This window comes from Crocuta crocuta, unplaced genomic scaffold (genome assembly GCF_008692635.1).
Source record: "Crocuta crocuta isolate KB4526 unplaced genomic scaffold, BGI_CrCroc_1.0 scaffold194, whole genome shotgun sequence".
Taxonomy (NCBI): domain Eukaryota; kingdom Metazoa; phylum Chordata; class Mammalia; order Carnivora; family Hyaenidae; genus Crocuta; species Crocuta crocuta.
In genome coordinates, this window is record NW_027530084.1 from 253,174 (window position 1) to 273,552 (window position 20,379).

General features: G+C 36.3%; 1 protein-coding gene across 8 annotated transcripts in view; it reads left to right on the forward strand.

Moving 5' to 3' along the window:
• The window catches only part of USP45 (ubiquitin specific peptidase 45), a 76,849-nt gene extending 63,603 nt beyond the window's left edge, over nucleotides 1–13,246 (forward strand). For 4 of the 8 annotated variants that reach the window (XM_077764738.1, XM_077764740.1, XM_077764739.1 and 1 more), the window contains 6 exons: nucleotides 153–296; nucleotides 2,272–2,932; nucleotides 4,573–4,670; nucleotides 6,483–6,569; nucleotides 11,615–11,768; nucleotides 12,598–13,246. In XM_077764738.1, the coding sequence (XP_077620864.1) occupies nucleotides 153–296; nucleotides 2,272–2,932; nucleotides 4,573–4,670; nucleotides 6,483–6,569; nucleotides 11,615–11,768; nucleotides 12,598–12,728 (1,275 nt within the window). In that variant the 3' untranslated portion in view covers nucleotides 12,729–13,246. Of the gene's footprint in view, nucleotides 1–152; nucleotides 297–2,226; nucleotides 2,933–4,257; nucleotides 4,373–4,572; nucleotides 4,671–6,482; nucleotides 6,570–11,614; nucleotides 11,769–12,597 lie in introns of those variants that run through there. The other 4 variants (XM_077764741.1, XR_013335301.1, XM_077764746.1 and 1 more) reach the window with 4 other exon arrangements.
• The last annotated feature ends 7,133 nt before the right edge of the window (nucleotides 13,247–20,379 follow it).

The window sequence follows — 20,379 nt, forward strand, 5'->3', positions numbered from 1 at the left end:
CTCAAAGAATTCAAACCAATATGTTTATGTTTTGAGAATTAATGTTAAGGAAATTATCTCATTTCAAATGAGTTAGAAACTTTAAAAAATAGTCGATATCCAGAATTTATTTCCTAAAGAAGTTTTGTGTTATGTACATGGCATTTATATAGGTTTCAAAACCTGTACTTTTGGGAAGAATGAATAAATGTAGAAGTTTACAGGCAACAGGTAACAGTCAGTACAGTGACACTGTTACTATAGAAAATACTCATCAACCCAGAGCCACCAAGAACCAGTCTTCATCTAAAGATAAGGTAAGACTATATGCATTTGTGAGACATCTGTTTTTTAAAACTTTTCAATATGAATAGTTTAAAAAATATACAAAAGTAGAGAAGATAGTATAATAAACTTCCATGTACCTGTTTCCCAGATTCATAGTTCTCAAATCAAGGCTAATCATATTTTATCTGTATCCCACATTCTCCCTCCTCCATCTCAAATTATTTTGAAATAATTCCCAATATAGTGTATACTTCAATGTATATCTCTAAAAGGCAAACACTATTTTTGGGGCACCTGGGTGGCTCAGTCGGTGAGGCATCTGACTCTTGGTTTTGGTGCCAGTCATGATCTCTCAGTTTGTGAGTTCGAGCTCCACATTGGGCTCTGTGTTGGCAGTGCAGAGCCTGCTTGGGATTCTCTCTCTCCCTCTCTCTGCCCCTCCCCTGCTCACACTCTCTGTCTCAAAAATAAATAAATAAACTTTTAAAAAAAATTAAAAAAAGATAAATACTATTTTAAAGAGTAACTGCAGTACATTATCATATCAAAAAATATTAGTAACTTCTTAATAGTACCAACATACAGTGATTATTTAAATGTCTGCAGTTGTCTCATAAAATACTTCATTTTTGATTTTGCTTTTTAAGGTGTGCTTGAATTTAGGATCTAAAAAAGACCTATAGATCACAGTTGATTGCCGTCTCTTAATCACATGATTCTTAGATCCCATTTCACATATAGATTTCCCCCCTCCTTTCTTTCTTTTCTTTTTCTTTTTTTTTTTTTTAGCAGTTTCTCACATTCCCACATTCAGTAATAATTTGTTTTACTATTGCATTCCCATGGTGTTAACAGGTTCCACTGTGTCGTTTCCTCTCTAAGACATTTTGACCTAAAGGCCTAATTACGCTCAAGTTTTATTGTTTATTTAATTTTTGGCAGGAAAATGACTTAACTGGCAGTGTATACTTCCATCAAGAAGATGCACTTATAGTGTGCCTGCGTGGCTCAATTGGTTAAGCCTCCAACCTCAGCTCAGGTCATGATCTCACAGTTTGTGGGTTCAAGCCCTGCATCAGGCTCCGTGCTAACAGTTCAGAGCCTGGAGCCTGCTTTGGATTCTGTGTCTCCCTCTCTCTTTGCCCCTCCCCGACTTGTGCTCTGCCTCTCTCTCAAAAATGAATAAAAATTTAAAAAATTAAAAAATATATTTAAAAAACAAGATGCACATAATGTTTGAAGTCTAATCTTTGATGTCACCAGTCACCATTGTCTAGATCCATTATTTTACCAGGAACATATCTGGTTGTTGAATTAGCTCATAAATATTTATTTATTTATTTATTTTTTAATGTTTTTTATTTATTTTTGAGATAGCATGAGCAGGGGAGGGACAGAGAGAGTGGGGGATAGAGGATCTGAAGCAGGCTCCATGCTGACAGCAAAGAGCCTGATGTGGGACTTGAACTTACAAACCACGAGATCATGACTTGAGCCAAAGTTGGACACTTAACTGACCGAGCCACCCAGGTGCCCCTACTTCATAAAAATATAAAGAAATCAATCTAAATTTGCACTTCATTTTTTTAAAAAACTTTTTTTAACGCAATATGATTTGTACCATCTTGGGAATTGATATATTACCAGATTTAGCTTTTTCTGTTAGAAGCCTCTTGAAGTGGCAAGACTACAGACAGTATATAAAAAAGATGAAAAGTTTCATCTTTTGTTCTACAAAAGTCCTATTTCTTTCTCCACATATACCTACTATTGTGGGCTTCTTGTATAAAGATTAGTTTCTAAATTAGGACTATTTGTTATTGATCATAGTTCTTTTGATCATGTACCTTTTATTGATCATAGTTCAGATAGATTTAGGAAATGAAATTCAGAGGTACTAGAAAAAGTATTTGATAATTGTGGAAGGTGTGAATAAGTTTTACTGGCATTCATTTTCAGTAAGGTCACAAGATTCTTTTGTCTGAAAATACTGTCAACTTACAGAATCAACTAGTACATGGCCGAAAATATGTAAGAAAAGTTTCATCTGGTGAAGATAGAGCTGCTATCATTTGCCGGAAAAATGAACACCCTGAGATGAGTGGGGATTCCTCAGTGTGTGCAGGCGTGGTAAATACCGAGGCAGCTCTGAACGAAAGCCCAACTGATGGCAGTGAAAAAGAAGCCAGTCGTTCTGAAAGTAGTGCTGATGCTGACAGTGAGGCTTCAGAATCAGAAAGTGCTTCACAGCAGGCTCTCCTGTTGAGGTCTAGAAGTGGATGCTGTGCACAGGAAAATGGACCCCCTCCTCAACTGCTGCCCACCAAGGAGACTGATAGTGGTGATGAGGGAGTGGCTAAAGCTATTTCTGAACTGTATTTGAGCAGCACTGTAACTGGAGACAGGGATTTTAACAGAGAAAATAAGCCACCAAATGTTCCAGATAATTTATGTTCTTCAGAGGAGAAGCATATGTTGTCTCCTAGTCCCCAAAATGCTTTTCAGACCCTTTCTCAGAGCTATATAACTACTTCTAAAGAATGCTCAATTCAGTCCTGTCTCTACCAGTTTACGTCTATGGAATTACTAATGGGGAATAACAAGCTTCTATGTGAGAATTGTACTGAAAAGAAACAGAAGTACCAAAAGGAAACCAGTTCTGCAGGTAAATATTTAGGCTTTTGTTTTTCTTAGTATTCCTGGGTTATCTGGTAGTCATGACTAGTATAGATCCCAAATAAAGGAACCTGAGAACCTTGTCTCCACACTTAAGTTGCTTGGAGCAGGGATTGTCTTTTTCATAATTGTACCTCAACACTGAAGATGGTGACTGGACTTCTAAATAGATTTTTGTTGAAATAAATTGAACAGGAAGTACCCATCTCTGCCTTGAAAATGCAAATCTATAGAATCTCATTTCAGGGGACTCACTATCTGAAATCTTTCCAGAAAAAAATTTCCCTAGAACTGACAGTTATATCACTAGTGAGATTAAGGATGAGATTAATGTGCTTCAAAAATCCCACCAATCTAGTATGGCGTCCTATCATAAGATATGAATTTCATGATCTTAAACAATTGTATGTTATAAAGCTAGCAATAGTAGCTGTGTTTAGTTGATCAGAGAAAAGTGGAAAAAGGGGACTTGTCAAATAAATTTTTAGTGCATATCTAGCCATGATTAAATGGAAAGAATACTCTGATTCTTAGTGACTAGTCTGTTTCAAAATGCAGGTTTTATAATTAGTCAGGGTTGGTGAGGCCAACAGATCAGGAGACAGTTGTCACTGAAGAGATAGTTTGTTACGTACAGTTCTGAAGAGGAGTGAGCACACTAAGCCATGGCAAGGCAGGGCCTCAGGGGGAAGTAGCAGGGTTGTCAGGAGGCAGAAGGAGCGAGAGAAGACATGGACAAGAACCTTTGCGGTCGTTCCCAGGGAGGGAATTGGAATCAGCAAGATAGGATATATAGGCTTAGGATTGATTGACTAGTTTTCAGTAATTTCAGTGGGCTCTGGGGCATGGGGCTATCTCTACTTGTGTAATACTTGGCCCTGGTGTGATTAAGGCAGGTGGATAGTGTCTTAGAGTACCAGAGCCCAATAAAGGAGGTGGTTGGGTATGGGCTTTGGATTGGTTGGTTTGCATATGAAAGGCATTCTTATATTGTATCTAGGAATTCACTAGCTAGCTCTGGCAGAAGCCTTCCCTCTGGTGTCAGCAAGGCCCTAGGTGTCAAAGTCAAAGAATAAAGACATGCTTAATACGCTAGTAATTAAAGAAATGTCTAGATGGGAGAAGGAAGAAGTACCATTTAACATTATTAGTCCACGTTAAATATGCTGTTGGCCATATTCAAATCCTATCCCAAGTACTGTCTAACAACCTCTTACTGAAATACCCTGTGGTTCCCATGATATGTGATCTCCTTTCTCTGCAATAAGTAATGACCCCCCCCTTTTTTTTTCTTTTTTCTTTTTTTAACTCTAGATGAGTTTTTGGTGGTCTTTGGCTGGAGGGCATTGACATAAGTCACTACTAGTCTGTCTGCTTCTCAGCTCCCCAAATTTTGTTGCAAGTGTCACTTCTCCTATTTTTTGTCCTTGTAAGTGTGTGCTTTTTTAAAAAATCCCTTTTGTTTCACTGGAATTTTGGAAAGGAGTATAGAGATAAGTTGTAACTGGAGTCTAATTTCTTTTTTCATGTTTTTAAAAATATGGTATGATGCTTCTTTATAAATGTTTATGATATGGTACATGATGTATAAAATGGAATTTTATAAATAAATTATTATATTTTACACAGAAAAGAAAGCAGAAGGGGTTTATACTAATGCCAGGAAGCAATTTCTCATTTCTGCTGTTCCACCTATCCTAATTCTCCATCTTAAAAGATTCCATCAGGTAAAAGTCCCTTTAATAGTACTGTAGTAATTTTATCATGTGTTTTGCAAATTGCTATCAAGGATTAGACGGTAATTAATTTAAAAAATTGTCATATGGCATTTACGTGCTTTTCAGCCATAATAGTTTATAGGACTTTTATGATTAAAACTGTTTAATTCATGATACTGCATTTGACAGTTTAGGTGGTAGGAAGCTAAGGGGTGTATGTGTGTTTATGAGAGAGGAAGAGGGAGAGAATGAAAAATAGGATTTATTAAGAATCATTAGAAAGAGGGAAATATCAAAGTACACATAGCTCTCTGAGCTCTCATGATCCCAGTGGTACGGGTAAGTGGGCTGGGCATGGTTGGCTTGGACAAAATGCAAAAGGGGCTGCAAGGCAGGCCTCACCCCTGTAGGGACTCTACAGTAAGAGGGAGCCTGATGTTTTTAATGTGTCAGGTTTTTCTCTGTAAGTTTGATCTAATGCCTTGTCTTGTTTTGCATTTGATATAATGATTTTAAGGTTTCTCTGAAAGAATAAATAAGTGACACTACGAAAACAGTTTAGAAAAAGTTAGAATGGGTAATTCATTTTATTATTATTATTTTTTAGAATGGGTAGTCTTTTTTGATACCAGTAAAACTATAGTAATTACAGCAGTATGGTCAAAATTGTCAATAAATAAAAACATGAGTACTACTCAAAGCTTTTTTGTTATGGTAAAGGAAGAATCTCAGATCAGTTGGGAAGGGGGTGGATTTTTTTTTTTAAGTTTATTTATTTCTAAGTGGTCTCTGTATCCAATGTGGGGCTCAAACTTACGACCCCAAGATTAAGAGTCACATGCTCTTCCAACTTAAGCTAGCCAGGCACCCTGGAGGGTGGATTATTCAATAAAGGATTTAGGGAAAATAGCTGAAATGAAAATATAAAGCTTCCCTCGATACATATTATCAATTATTATTTTCAAAGAAGTATTTAACTGTATGAAATAAATCACCAAAAGACTAGAAGAAAACTTAAATGAATATTAACCTTGTTGGACTTAGAAGTATAAAATCCATGAAAAACATCTCAAGAAAAAAGATTAGGAGCTTTGATTATATATCTGTAACATTTCAGGTGGTCCACAGGTAGGCAGGAAGAGATTTTTCTCTACACCCCCATCTATATCCACCGAAAGATTAAATTCTTAATTTTCTATAGCCAGGATTGTAGAAACTCAGTGGAAGTGAAAATGGCCATGGAGAGCACAAGCAGATGTATCATGTCTTATTGTACCAGAATGCCTAGTGAAGGGTATATATGTGCAGTTACTCTGTGTGAGCAAGATAGGCGCATGTCAGATCTTAATTTTTTTTAATGTTTTATTTATTTCTGAGAGAGAGAGAGACAGCATGAGCAGGGGAGGGTCAGAGAGACAGGGAGACACAGAATCTGAAGCAGGCTCCAGGCTCTGAGCTAACTGTCAGCACAGAACCCGACGTGGGGCTCAAACCCATGAACCATGAGATCATGACCTGAGCCAAAGTTGAATGCTTAACTGACTGAGCCACCCAGGCTCCCCAACATGTCAGATCTTAGACCCTAATTTCATGATGTACCACAGTTATTTTCTATTTGGTGCTTTCATCTCAATTTAGGAACTTACAGAAAGAATTCATGCCCTCAAAGGGAAATATTTATGGACTAGTCCAGTTTACATAGCTATTTAAAAAAAACTAACTTCTAGAATTCCTCTTTTGGTTTTATTAACAAACAGTAATGTAGATGAATTAAGTTTGTCGCATTAAAACTTTTTTTTTTTTTTTTTTGGTCTTTTTAAGGCTGGCTTAAGTCTTCGAAAAGTAAACAGACATGTCGATTTTCCACTTATTCTTGATTTAGCACCATTCTGTTCTGCTACTTGTAAGGTATAGTATGTTATTAAGATGTTTAATTGACTTGTGAATAATATGCTTAAAAGTATTAGGCCATTCTTTCCTCCTTCCCTTCCTTCCCTTCCCTTTTTCCTTCCAATAAATTTCTCTGAAAGAGAATTTTATACTTAGTGACATTTAAACGTGGAATGTTTAAAACACCAAATATGACTTTTGTCCTTTGGGAGACAGAATTAGGGGAAATTGAGAAGATGTATAAACCACGAGGCATGGTAGTCAGGAAGTTCAATGCTGCTTGTAAGTGCTACTGGGAGCAGATAGTTGCTGAGAGAAGCAGGCAAATTTTGTGCCTTCTCCTGTTCCTTGTGAATGGTAAGCTTTAACTCACAATAGTTTTAGCATTTGTAGAGTTCTTTATCTTTTGTGAGTCAGTATACTAGTGCATTGTTTTTCATGGCGTTTCATGTACACTATTGAAAATAGTGTACTTGTCAGCTTAGTATGATATTTTAAAATTTATAATACTTTAGGGGTGCCTGGGTGGCTCAGTCGGTTAAGCATCCAACTTCAGCTGAGGTCATGATCTTGTGATTTGTGGGTTCAAGCCCCGCGTCAGGCTCTGTGCTGACAGCTCAGAGCCTGGTCCCTGGTTTGGATTCTGTGTCTCCCTCTCTGGGCCCCTCTCCTGCTCTCTCTCTCTCTCTCTCTCTCTCTCTCTCTCTCTCTCTCTCAAAAATAAACATTAAACAGTTTTTTTTTTTAAAATTGATAATACTTTAATAATTTGGTAGAGAAAGCAGACTGGGTTTCAATTGCTTGTACTCCTATGTAAGCACTGTGTAGGTGAAATTGATGATTTTGTCTTCCTTAAGGGAACCAAACGTTAAGGGGTAACATTGTTCTGTTCATGATTCCTGGTTAGCAGTCTAGGTTTGGTAGTATGTGATAGAATGTTCATTGGACTTAATATTTTCAACATATTGATTAATCAAAACAAAAATATCTTAAAAGCAGTTATTCACTGAATCCTGTTTATCTGTCAATTATTAACACTCAGTACTCATAGAATTTGATTATGTAGTAGACAAAATAAAATTTAACAAACTTTGTAATAAATTTATAAAAACACATTTTTAAAGGTATCTATTGTGGAAAATTTCCAACATACACAAAAGTAGAACCATACAATGAACCTATACTGCACCCATCACCTAACTAAAACCTTAGATACATGGCCAGTCCTACCATATCCATATACTTATCTACTACTTCCTATATTATTTAGAAGCAAATATCAGACAGTATTTCATTCATACATATTTTACCATATATCTTTAAAATATAAGAATCACTCCCTCCCCTTTTTTAAAAACATAAGCACAATACCACTCTCACACTAAAACAAAATTAACACTAATTCTTTCACATCATCTAGTGTATATATTTCTAATTGTCCCATAAATGAAATTTTTGAAATGAACTAGTATCCAAGTAAGAGTGACACATTATGATTGGATAATGTCTTTTAGTCTCCGTGTCTCTTTTTTAAGTTTTATTTATGTAAGTAATCTCTACACAACCAATGTGGGGCTCATACTCACAACCTCAAGATCAGGCGTCTTTTAGTCATCCAGTTGAACCAGCCAGATGCCCCACTTTTCGTGTCTTTTTTAAATTTTATTTATATATTTAAAGTTGATTTGTTTAGGGGCGCCTGGGTGGCTTAGTCGGTTAAGTGTCCGACTTTCGCTTGGGTCATGATCTCGCGGTTCGTGGGTTCGAGCCCCGCGTCGGGCTCTGTGCTGACTGCCAGCTCAGAGCCTGGAGCCTGTTTCAGTCTGTGACTCCCTCTCTCTCTGACCTTCCCCTGTTCATGCTTTCTCTCTCTCTCTCTCCTAGAAATAAATAAAACATTAAAAAAAAAAAAAGTTGATTTGTTTATTTTGAGAGAGAGCAGAGGAGGGACAGAGAGAGAGGGAGAGAATCCCCAGCAGACCCGATGCTGTCAGCAAGGAGCCTGACACAGGGTGGATCTCATGACTGTGAGATCATGACCTGAGGTGAAATCAAGAGTCTAATGCTTAACTGACTGAGCCATCCAGGCACCCTGGTTAGTCTCTTTTAATATATAGTTTCTCTCTCCCCTTCTCTCCCACCTGGCAATTTATTTTTTATTCTTTTTAATTTTTTTTAATGTTTGTTTATTTTTGAGAGAGAGGCAGAGTACAAGTGGGAGAGGAGCAGAGAGAGAGGGAGACACAGAATTTGAAGCAGGCTCCAGGCTCTGAGCAGTCAGCACAGAGCCCTACATGGGGCTGGAACTCACAAACCGTGAGGTCATGACTTGAGCTGAAGTCAGATATTTAACTAATTGAGCCACCCAAGGGCCCTGCAATTTATTTTTTGAAGAAACTGAGTCATCTTTCTGGTAGTTTCTCTAGTTTAGATTTAGATTTTTCCTTCTCTGTCCTGTTTATTTCCTACAAATAGATAGTTTGGATCTTAACAGGCTTGAACAGATTCACGTTTGCTCTTTTTTCCCCACTGCTAAGGCTGTCTTATAGGGAGTGTTTTGTTTTTTTCATCAGGTGGCAAATAATGCCAGTTATCTGTCTATCTTTCTGTGATGTTAACAACCAGTTATGCTCAAATGTTAGATCCATGAGTTCATTAAGAATTACAGAATGGTAATATTTTAATATGTCATTTCTTCTTCACTTATTAGCTAGACCACTTCTATACAAAGAGAAATCTTTTAAATCTCTTTAGTTATCTTATAATATCGTTCTTATAGAAAAGGCTGGATAAATGTTCAATTCTTTCCCGGCCCCCCTTTCAAACCAGTTTTCAGAATAATGGATTAATTCACTAGCCTCCTCAAATTGTCATCAATTAATTTATCACTATTAATTCATGGATTTAAGCACATTAGATATGTTTCAACTTACTACACTTTTCTTTTTATTCCTGGCCTAATATATTGGCTTAATTGATCCATAGTTGGCTTACTGAAAGCCACTTTAAGTTGACTCCTCTTTTGACGTGACTCTGGTGGTTTCTCTGTAAATGATTATGCTGCCACTGGAATATATTATTATTCATTCGTTTAATTTTTAAATTTTCATTTTAGGAATTGCTTTTAAATTTAAACTTAAATTTAAAAAAATTTTAAAAATAATTACATAAAATACTTACATAATTCCAAAGTCAAATGCATGTATAAAACAAGGTAAATTCAAACAAGTATAGCTTTTCTCCATGTCCATTCTACTTGTTTCTTCCCTCTCTTTATAGATAACCACTAAAAAATTATTTATTTCCCTGTAATTTTTAAAAATATAAGCAGATAGGTTTAAATAATCACACTTTGGGGTGCCCGGGTGGCTCAGTCAGTTGAATGTCCTACTCCGGCTCAGGTCATGATCTCACAGTTTGTGGGTTCGAGCCCCACGTTGGGCTCTGTGCTGACAGCTAGCTCAGAGCCTGGAGCCTGTCTTCGGATTCTGTGTCTCCCTGTCTCTCTGACCCACCCCTGCTCGTGCTTTCTCTCTCTCTCAGAATAAATAAAAAACATTAAAAACACACACAACTAAATTATCACAGCTTACAATATGTATTCTTTTTTCTACCTTATTCTTTCTTTTTAAATGAATATTCCCAAATAGTCTGGGACCTAGCTTTAATGTTTATTTTTGAGAGAGAGAGACAGAGCATGAGCAGGGAAGGGGCAGAGAGAGAGAGAGAGACAGACAGACAGACAGAATCTGAAGAAGGCTCCAGGCTCTGAGCGGTCAGTACAGAGCCCATTGTGGGGCTCAAACTCACAAACTGTGAGATCATGACCTGACCGAAAGTCAGACACTTAATTGACTGAGCCACCCAGGCGCCCTTTTCTACCTTATTAACATATCCTGGAGATTATTTCATAGGAGTTTTTTGAGATAGTCTGCACTGCATTTTTCTAGCAACATAACACTCCATTCTATCAATGCATCATAATTTATTCAACCAGTCCCCAGTTTAATGGGGCACCATTTATTTGGGTTCATTCTAGTTTATTTTTATTTTTATTTCTTTAAGTCTATTTATTTAAGAGAGAGAGAGCGCAAAGGGAGGGACAGAAAGAGAGGAGAGAGAGAATCCCAAGCAGGCTCCACACTGTTAGTGAACCCGAGGCCAGGCTCTATCTCACTAACCATGAGATCATGACCAGAGACAAAATCAAAAGCTTGACTGTTAACTGACTGAGCCACCCAGGGGTCCCTCCAGTTTATTTTTAATTGAAATGTAGTTGACATACAATATTATATTATTTTCAGGTATATAATTCATTGATTCAGCTTTATAAAGTGATCACGAGAAATCTAGCTACCATCTGTCACCAAAGTTGTTACTGTATTATTAACTATATTCCCTGTACCATACATTATCTCTCTATGTCTCCAGTTTTTTTTTCTTTTTAAAAGACAAATATCTTTTTAGAGAGTGAGCGAGCAAGCAGGGGAGAGGGGCAGAAGGAGAGACAGAATCCTAAGCAGGCTCCATGCTGACGTAGCATGGAGCCTGACATGGGGCTTGATCTCAAAGCCATGAGATCATGACCTGAGCTGAAATCAAGTTGGATGCTTAACCAACTGAGCCATCCAGATGCCCTTCCAGTTTTTTAATATTACAAATATTCCTGCAGTAAATAGACAAAATAATGACTAATCAATAGCATATCTTTTTTATGTTTTACTCATGTGCTTGTGAGATAGAATCCTGTATGAGGATTTATAAATCCAAGAGTAATGCCTGTGCAATTTAGCTAGATTACATGAAATACATCTACATAGAGGTTGTACCCCTTTGCGTTCCACATGCAACATGTATGAGAACTCTTTTCCTCATGGTCTAGCCAGGAGAGATCATTGTCATGCTTCTGCATTTTGCCAGTCTAATACAGGTGGAAACATGTCTCATTGTAGTTTTAACAATGTGTTTTTCTTAGTTGAAGCAGGACATATGTTTGACTTAATTTTCCTTATTATAATATTGGACTAAATATTACTAATTTCAGTTTTTTCTTTGTCTAAAAGAATGTAAATGTGGGAGATAAGGTTCTCTATGGTCTGTATGGCATAGTGGAACATAGTGGCTCAATGAGAGGAGGTCATTACACAGCTTACGTGAAAGTGAGAGCGCCCTCCAGGAAATTATTGGAGCACATCACTGGAAAGAAAAATGTACCTGGTATGTCATCGTATGTTTATGTTATTCTTAAAAACGAATTTATTCTTCCTTTTCTGGAAGAGGCAAACTGTTCCTTGGATATACCTCAAGTGGATTCACTTTGTTAAAATTAAGTGAGAAATACCTTTAAGATACTTAGATAATCCTAGAGCACCTTAAATATCCTAAGACTGTATGCTTCTTCAAGGTGTTAAGTCATTGTGTATAGCAGTGGAGTGGCATTTTATTTAACACAATACAATGCTGAAAGATTTTGAAGACCTACCAGGTCCTCAGAATACAGTTGGGGCTGAAAATTTGTAGACTTTGCCTATGGATTAGCAAACTATCTTTTTTTTTTTTTTTTTTAAACATTTATTCATTCTTGAGAGACAGGAACCTCGTGGGTGAGGGAGAAGCAGAGAGAGAAGAAGACACAGAATCCGAAGCAGGCTCCAGGCTCTGAGCTGTCAGCACAGAGCCTGATGTGGGGTTCGAACTCAGTGACCATGAGATTATGACCTGAGCCAAAGTCAGATGCTTAATGGACAGAACCACCCAGGCGCCCCTACAAACTATCTTTTTTTTTCCTTTCTATTTTCAGTGAAAATGATTCTTTTCTTTGAGCAAATAAATATTTAAGAGTTTAATATTTCACTGGATATTTGAAGTGAAGTGACACTAATATTAATGCTTTGAAAGTTCATTTTGGAAAATGTTTAACACAAGAAGAAACATACAAAATAAGATCTAGCATTAGAGAAATACAGTGTGTATGATGAATGTGTTGTTTATAATGTAGAGCAAGACCATACTTATTGCAGAAGTATACTTCTTTTTGTTTTGTTAGATTGGAAAGAACCTGGCGGTGAATCAGCAGACCATTGGGTCTATGTTAGTGACACTTACGTGCAAGTGGTTCCAGAATCCAGAGCACTTGGTGCACAAGCCTACCTTCTTTTTTATGAAAGAATATTATAATTATTTGTTAATAATTAATGGTAATGATTATTTAGATTGCTTCTGTTTAAATGTTTCAATGATAACATAATATGCAATGTGCCTTTGTAGTCTTTTCTGTAGAAATAGCATGTCCCTCAAATACCCTTGACAATTTTTACCATTTTTGGTGAATCCTTTTAAATTAAATTTATTCAGTGCTTTCAAATTTACATTCTTAAAATAAATGTGAACACATGTTTTTTAAAAAGCATTTGTCCTGGGAAAAAACCCAGGATTTGCAGTAGTAGAGGAAACCCCCTTATAGTATGGCTTATTATTATGAGAATTCAGAAATGATGCTGGCCAATCAAATTGTTCCTTAAAACAGTGTTTACCAAATGTGAGTCACGTACCACTTTCCTGATTTCATATGTATGTACTGTTTACTGATTATTTTTTTTAGCTTTACATTTTTAAACATAGCCTTGCTTTGAGCATATTCCACATTTTATGTGCTAGTTATATTTTTTCTAATAAACATGAAAATAAATATATAACTACTGAAGAAAAATTGTTCATTCATGTAGCACTCCACAGAAAATCACCTCAGGGCTGTCCAGTGGTGTATGTATACTATACCGCTGTGTGGGAAACATTGCTATAATGTACACTTACACAGTAGGCATAGTGACCTCTTCATATTTTATGTGATTCAATCATTTAAAGATCCCACTGTAGCTTCAGTAATAGGGGTTTACAAATAATTTATTGATTAACTTATTGTTTTGAGGTTTTGAGAACTAAGAAAAGATTGAAATATATCAACATATTATTTGAAGCCTATTCATGATGGAGTTGAGGAAAATTTGCATATAATTAGCCAAGGTGAAAATATAATTGTTGATAATTGTATCCTGCAGAATTGTAAATGGAATTTTTTAAAATGTTTTTTATTTATTTCTGAGAGAGAGAGAGAGACAGCGGTTCAGAGAGAGGGAGACACAGAATCCGAAATAGTCTCCAGGCTCTGAGCTAGCTGTCAGCACAGAGCCCAATGTGGGGCTCAAACCCACGAACCACAAGATCATCACCTGAGCTGAAGTCGGACGTTTAACTGACTAAGCCACCCAGGTGCCCCAGTAAATGGAAGTTTTTAATCCATATAGGATCATTGGTTACTTTTGAAATACAAATTTGTAAATGATGGAGAATTATATTCTTATTTTACTTGACAGGGGAGTATAGTACATTTTCTAGTTTTTTAGGTCACTAAGTATTAATCATGGTTTTGGGTTTGAGATCACTTTTCTTTGTCTTCAGCAAGTATCATTAATAAGTTCAAGTGAGGTTAGCTTGTATTTTAATGGGTTATAAATTGGCACTTCAGATTTTAAGTAAATAATAACAAAAATGTGGTAGTTTACCACCCACCCTCCCGAATACAAATTATAAAATTGTCAAAACTTGGCATGAAAATATTACTATTACTTAGACTTAAAATTGTAAAAAGTAATGGCCACTTGAGTCTGATATTACTGAATCAAAATATATAACTGCATGGTTCAAGCAACCTAATTATTAGTGCCAACAGATCATACTACAGGCAGCTACTGGATAAGTGCCTAGTTCTAGTTCATTCTCCTCTTGGGAAGGAAGGATAGGAATAGTGGCTATAGGTAATGTATGGAAATATTTAACCAAACCTCTGACCCTTCTTAATATTTAGGTATATATAACATTGTCAAGTTTACTGGTGCTGCCTTTTGATATGTAGATGAAAGGAACTGTGATTAGAGTTAAAGATGGTAATAATATACAAAAGTCAGAGCTTAAAAATATCATTTTACAAGTTCTATTTTTTAGGTATTGAAATTTCGGTAGTAGTATTTTCTTGATTTTTAACTTGAAATGGTAGAGAAATATATCTTTATAAATTAATCTGCAAACTCAGGTTGTGTCCAGTAAAAATCAGTTTATACTGTTTAAATTAAGCGGTGTTCTGTGTTTAATTGTAATCCATTAACATTGACGTTTTCAGTACCAGAGCAGTGATTTTTTTTTTTTTGTGAAAAATATGTGTTAAATCTCTATTCAATTTAGCCATATTGGTAATGACAATTCCTATCCCTTTCCCCAAAAGTAAAGATACCATTATGAGGCTTGTATTTTTCATTGAGTGGTCACTTGCTTCTTGTTTCATTGATAGAGGGATGGACAAGAGAAAAGGAAAGAGAGATGGAAAGGAAGAAAGAAGGATAGGAAAAAAACAAGTGCGTTCTTTTCTGTTGCCTGTTGGCTTCCTCCCTTAAACAGCTAAGTCAGAGATGGTAAATGATAGGCAAGGGCAAGAATCAGGGAGAGTGCCTCATCTTCTTTTCATTAATAGGATGCCAGGAAATGTACCAGTGATGTATTTATCAAAGAGAAGACCTATCGACCTTTATTCTGAGTACCAGTCACGACTTTTCACTGAAGTACATTGTAGCTTCAGAATATGACCTGGGTACTCAAGTGATATGGTAGTTTTGATCCTTAACTTCACATTTAATCATTGAGTATGTATTTTTTGAACACCTGCTATGGGTCAGGCACTGTGCTGACACTATTTTTTTTTTTTTTTTTTTTTTTTAAGAGAGAGAGAGACAGTGTGAGCAGGGGAGGGTCAGAGAGAGAGGGAGTCACAGACTGAAATAGGCTCCAGGCTCTGAGCTGGCAGTCAGCACAGAGCCCGACGCAGGGCTCGAACCCACGAACCGTGAGATCATGACCTAAGTGAAAGTCGGGCGCTTAACCGACTAAGCCACCCAGGCGCCCCTGTGCTGACACTATTTTAACATGTCTTAAAATGGAGAGACCTCTATATGTTACAGACATTATTCCAGAAGTAACATGCAAAGAAAATACTTTATTTTCATTTCATGGTAAAAGAGCTAAGTCTGAAATAGATTTTTTTTATGGTCTAGAGTTTATGAATGTTTTTCTAGGTCCACTGGTAATGGAATAAATTTAATTTTGATACCTAAGAATTTCCTAAAGATAGATTTGTAATAGAGAAAGTATGTTAAGTTACACATGGGCCTACATGTTTATTCTGAACATTTTGAAAGCACATTTGCAGGGTTACTATATTGTAAAGCTACTATAATAACACTTTCTAGATGACCTCAGGACATCATACAAATAAGTGAGAAATGTTTACAGATTCTCAAGACAACTACCATAGTGTTTGGCCAAATGAGTATAAGTAAGTAAAACATAAATTTCATTAGATCTATTTAGAACTGGTGTACAGGGTATGTCTAACCCCAGTTTCCCCTGGTTTTTCCTGTTTAAAATGATAACATTTTGATTATATGCCAATTATATGAATATTTTTGACATAACCAATTATGTGTCTATATTTAAGATTTTGTTATTTAATGTTTTTTAAAACAGATGTGAAAAACCACCTTTTTGGGTGGCAGGGAGAGTGGTAGTTGGTGTCAGTCCTAAGAGGAGTTGATTCCTGTTTTCTTATTTAAATGTTCCAACAGAGCTATTTAACCAAATATGGAAGCTCTTAGCTCGCATGTGTGATGAGTTTAGCCAGTAATTTTATACAATAGCTGAATAAAATTTCCTGAAGATTAAGCTGTAGACTGTATCACCTTCATCTAATTTTTATAGGACAAAACAACATTCTGCCTACTTTTTCTAAATTCATCTTCATTACTTATCTGCATGTTACCTGATCAAATAAGCCTAGACTGTATACATTATGTGCAATTAAATTGAGCCTTTATATATGTTATCTAGTGCATTAAGAAAGACTATTTTTAGATATTTAAAATATTTTGGTTCATGTAGAAATCATCAACTCAAATTTGTTTAAAAAAGATAGATGCCTATATTTTTAATTTTGAGTAATGCTGGTTATAGAGCATTCCTACTGTTTTATCTTTACTTTTTTTTGCAGTGTTTTTAGAAAATAACTATGTAACTTATTGAGCATTATTTTGATGTTACTGTATAAAAATGCATAATAAATATTAAATTCTTTGTTTCAGAATTGGTCCTGGAGTTTTTGCAGTGCACATTATTGATAATATTGTATTTATCAACTGTTTATTTGCTAGCTAAGCTATATTCAAAATATCCTTTGCATTTTAGAAATTCATTATTTCAGAACAAAATCTTATAGGTCACTTTCTTTGAAATTTCAATATTTACCAAGGGTGGGTCTTGATCCTTTCACATATTTGTCAAAATGTTTGGATTATTTAGACAGGACAATTTATTAGGATATATTTTGTCTGCCTATTTGAATTTAAACTTTTTTGGGTCATGAAACTCTTTGAGATTATGATGAAAGCTATAGACCATCTTTCATTTGGTCAATAATTTGATTAAGTACTTTTTGAATACCTTCTGTGGTACACATTTGGAAATACAGCACTGAACACAAGAGACAGAAATCTAAGAAGTAAGGAAATAGACATTTAAAAAAAAGTTTGTTTATTTTGAGGGGGTAGGGGGAGAGGGGCAGAGAGAGAGAATCCCAAGCAGCCCCTGCACTTTCAGCACAGAGCCCAATGGGGCTCACTCCCACAACCACGAGACCATGATCTGAGCCAAAATCAGGAGTTGATTGCTAAACTGACTGAGCCACCCAGGCACCCCAGGAAGTAAAGAGTAAAGAAAAGATACATCAAATGATCAATGACTTGGAGAAAAATTAAGCAACATTACCTACAGAGTCATATGGGAATTAAGGTCCAGGGATGAAAGATGTTCTAGGGATAAAACGTATTATGATATTAGTCCTAATAGTCCCAAAAGAAAGCTCTTAGTTGGGGGAGAAGGAAGGTTTTAATTCTGGGACCTCTCATCACTCTTGCTAATGGCAGTGTAGGGGCTGGGAAGGGAAATCTTGACAGTTACATTATCTCAGAAAAATATATGCTACAGATTTTTGTATGTCATTTCAGAGGTTCATGGACCTCCCTGAAGCTGTTTTCATACATTTTTAAAGTTTCACTCAAGCAGAACTATCCAAAATGTTTGCATTCTGATATGTATTAGGATAGTCTAGGTTTTACTGCAGTGACAAATAACTCCACGTCCCAATGGCTTAACACAACAGAAGTTTATTTCTTCCTCACCCAAAGTCCTCCATGAATCTGGGCAGTCTGCACAGGCAACTATTTTCCAACTGGTGACTTTAAAATTTTTTTTAAATGTTTATTTCTGAGAGAGAGACAGAGTATAGCAGGGGAGGGGCAGAAGGAGACACAGAGGAAGAGAGGAGACACAGAAGCAGGCTCCAGGCTCTGAGTTGTCAGCACAGAGCCTAATGGGGGCCTCAAACTCACAAGTCATGAGATTATGTCCTGAGCTGAAATCAGGTTAACCAACTGAGCCACCCAGGTGCCCCTCCAACTGGTGATTTTGTAATCCAGGCTTTTATCTTGTGGTTCTATCATTTTAACACCAGATCTCTCACTCTAGCAGGGGAAGAGAACATTAAAATTTTTGCACCAGCAGTTAAATTTATCTTGGATGTGTTACTCACAACCCATAAGCCAGAAGTAGTCACATGGCCCTGCCTAATTGCAAAGAGGCAATTTTTTGGGTAGGCTAAGTAAGAAAGATTAAGTCTCCCAAGGACTGTCTTATTTCACTTAGCATAATCTTTTCAGAGTTCATCCACATGATAACATGTATCAGAATTCCATTCCTTTTGAAAGTTAAATAAGTCTATTGTATGTATATACCACAGCTTTAAATAATTTTTATTCTTACGTGTTAAGATGGATGCTATGTGGAACTTTACGTGTTAAAGATCCTTAAAGAATCTTAAAAATTCTTATCTTGGATGTTAGGAATACTTCCTAATTCTGTATCTTTTCCACATCTCATTTAACTTTTTTCCATTTAACCTAAGTCTAACTTGATTCCACAAGTACTAACGTGAACACATCCTCCCTTTGAATTTTCTACTTCAAACAGTGCAAACAGGGAAAATTAATAAAAAATGTAACTTACAATGTCTGCTAATCTGTTAATCATAAATAGCAAATTTCCAGGACTGGCAAGATGGTGGCTGCTTTAGCACTTTCTGATCAAGGCACAGAATGACTGGACTGAAGCAGATCGTGTACAGGACAGCTGTTCAAACAGATACTTTTTCTATATAAATTTTTTAAAAATGTTTATATTTGAGAGAGAGGGAGAAAATGAATGGGGGAGGGGCAGAGAGAGAGAGGGAGACACAGAATCTGAAGCAGGCCCCAGGCTCTCAATTGTCAGTACTGAGCTGGATGGTGAGCTCAAACTCACGAACGGAACCGTAAGATCGTCACCTGAGCAGAAGTCAGATGCTCAACCGCTCAATCTCCTCAACCACCCAAGTGACCCTCAGACAGACACTTTAACACAAAAACAGAAAGTTTGGTGTTGAAATACATATATATGTGTGCTGTCTCCTTCAGCTCCTAACATTACAGGGAAATCCCAGATGATAGTGGTGACGAAAGGGATGTGGGAGTATAAAACTCCTTTCTTGGTTTGGCCAACAGTGATTGCTGACAATGTCTTAAGTTGGCACAAGGAACAAAACAATGAGATATTTAATAATTATCTCCATTTGGCAATGGGTTTCCAAAACGACTAGCTTGTTTTGGGGTTGTTCAAAATATTAGCTCACTCAACAAATGCAAGAATTCTTTTACAATAAGCAACTATGCTGACTGGTTGGCTAGCAGAGATGGGGGGTCGGAGGAACTGTACCAGAAAATTGCTTGAACTTTTAACTAGAGAAATAGATTATAGCAAGTAGGAACATATGAAACTTTCAGTAGGGCAATCAGGTTTCACAGAGAAGTTTCTGATTAGAATGTTTCTCAGAGAAACAAACTTGAGTAGCAGGCCCTATGCAAAAAATCTGGGTAATAAAATCAGAGTAAAATCACTGACAATCACTAGTAACATGTATTATATCCTGTTTTTTTTTTCATAAGTGATTTAAAAAATCCATTACACTGTTGCGTAGTCTTTTTTGTACTAAGTGGAAACTGGGGTGCTAAACGAATGGAGCTTTTCTTTTGCTTCCTGTACTATCTCCATGCACTCACATCATGGTGTTGCTAGGTAATTATTTGCAAGCGTTTCTCCCAAGAAAAAATTTTATTTCAAAGGTCACATGGATTTCAGGACTAGCGTATCTAGCAATTGAGACTTCCTTCTACTGCTGATCCAGGAGTATTTAAGTTTCAAGTGTTTTACTAAGGAAGACCGAGTTTCATGCAAATGGAATGTATATTCTCACATGTATATTTATTTCCTTTACCCATCTAGATGTACATTTTATTTCTATTGCATCTAGATGTACATAATTTTATTTCTATTGCAACTTGCTTTTTTTGTTTGTTTGCACAATTTCCAATGAAACAACTTGGTTCACTCTTCGGTCCGGCAAGTTTCTAGCTACTCTCTAGAAAGGCACTTTCCAGATTTAGTTGAGAGATTAAATACTGTATCTTCGTAATACTTTTTTCTTGTAATTTGTAGTTTCTGGCCTGGAAATTGATGCTTTTGATACTTTAACGTCGTTTATACTAAAACACCGTGCAAAGTATTCTATTCGAGGAAAGGCACTGCCTAAGTTCTTTCGGGAAGCCATCTTGTAGTCCAGAGAAATGACCAACAGGAC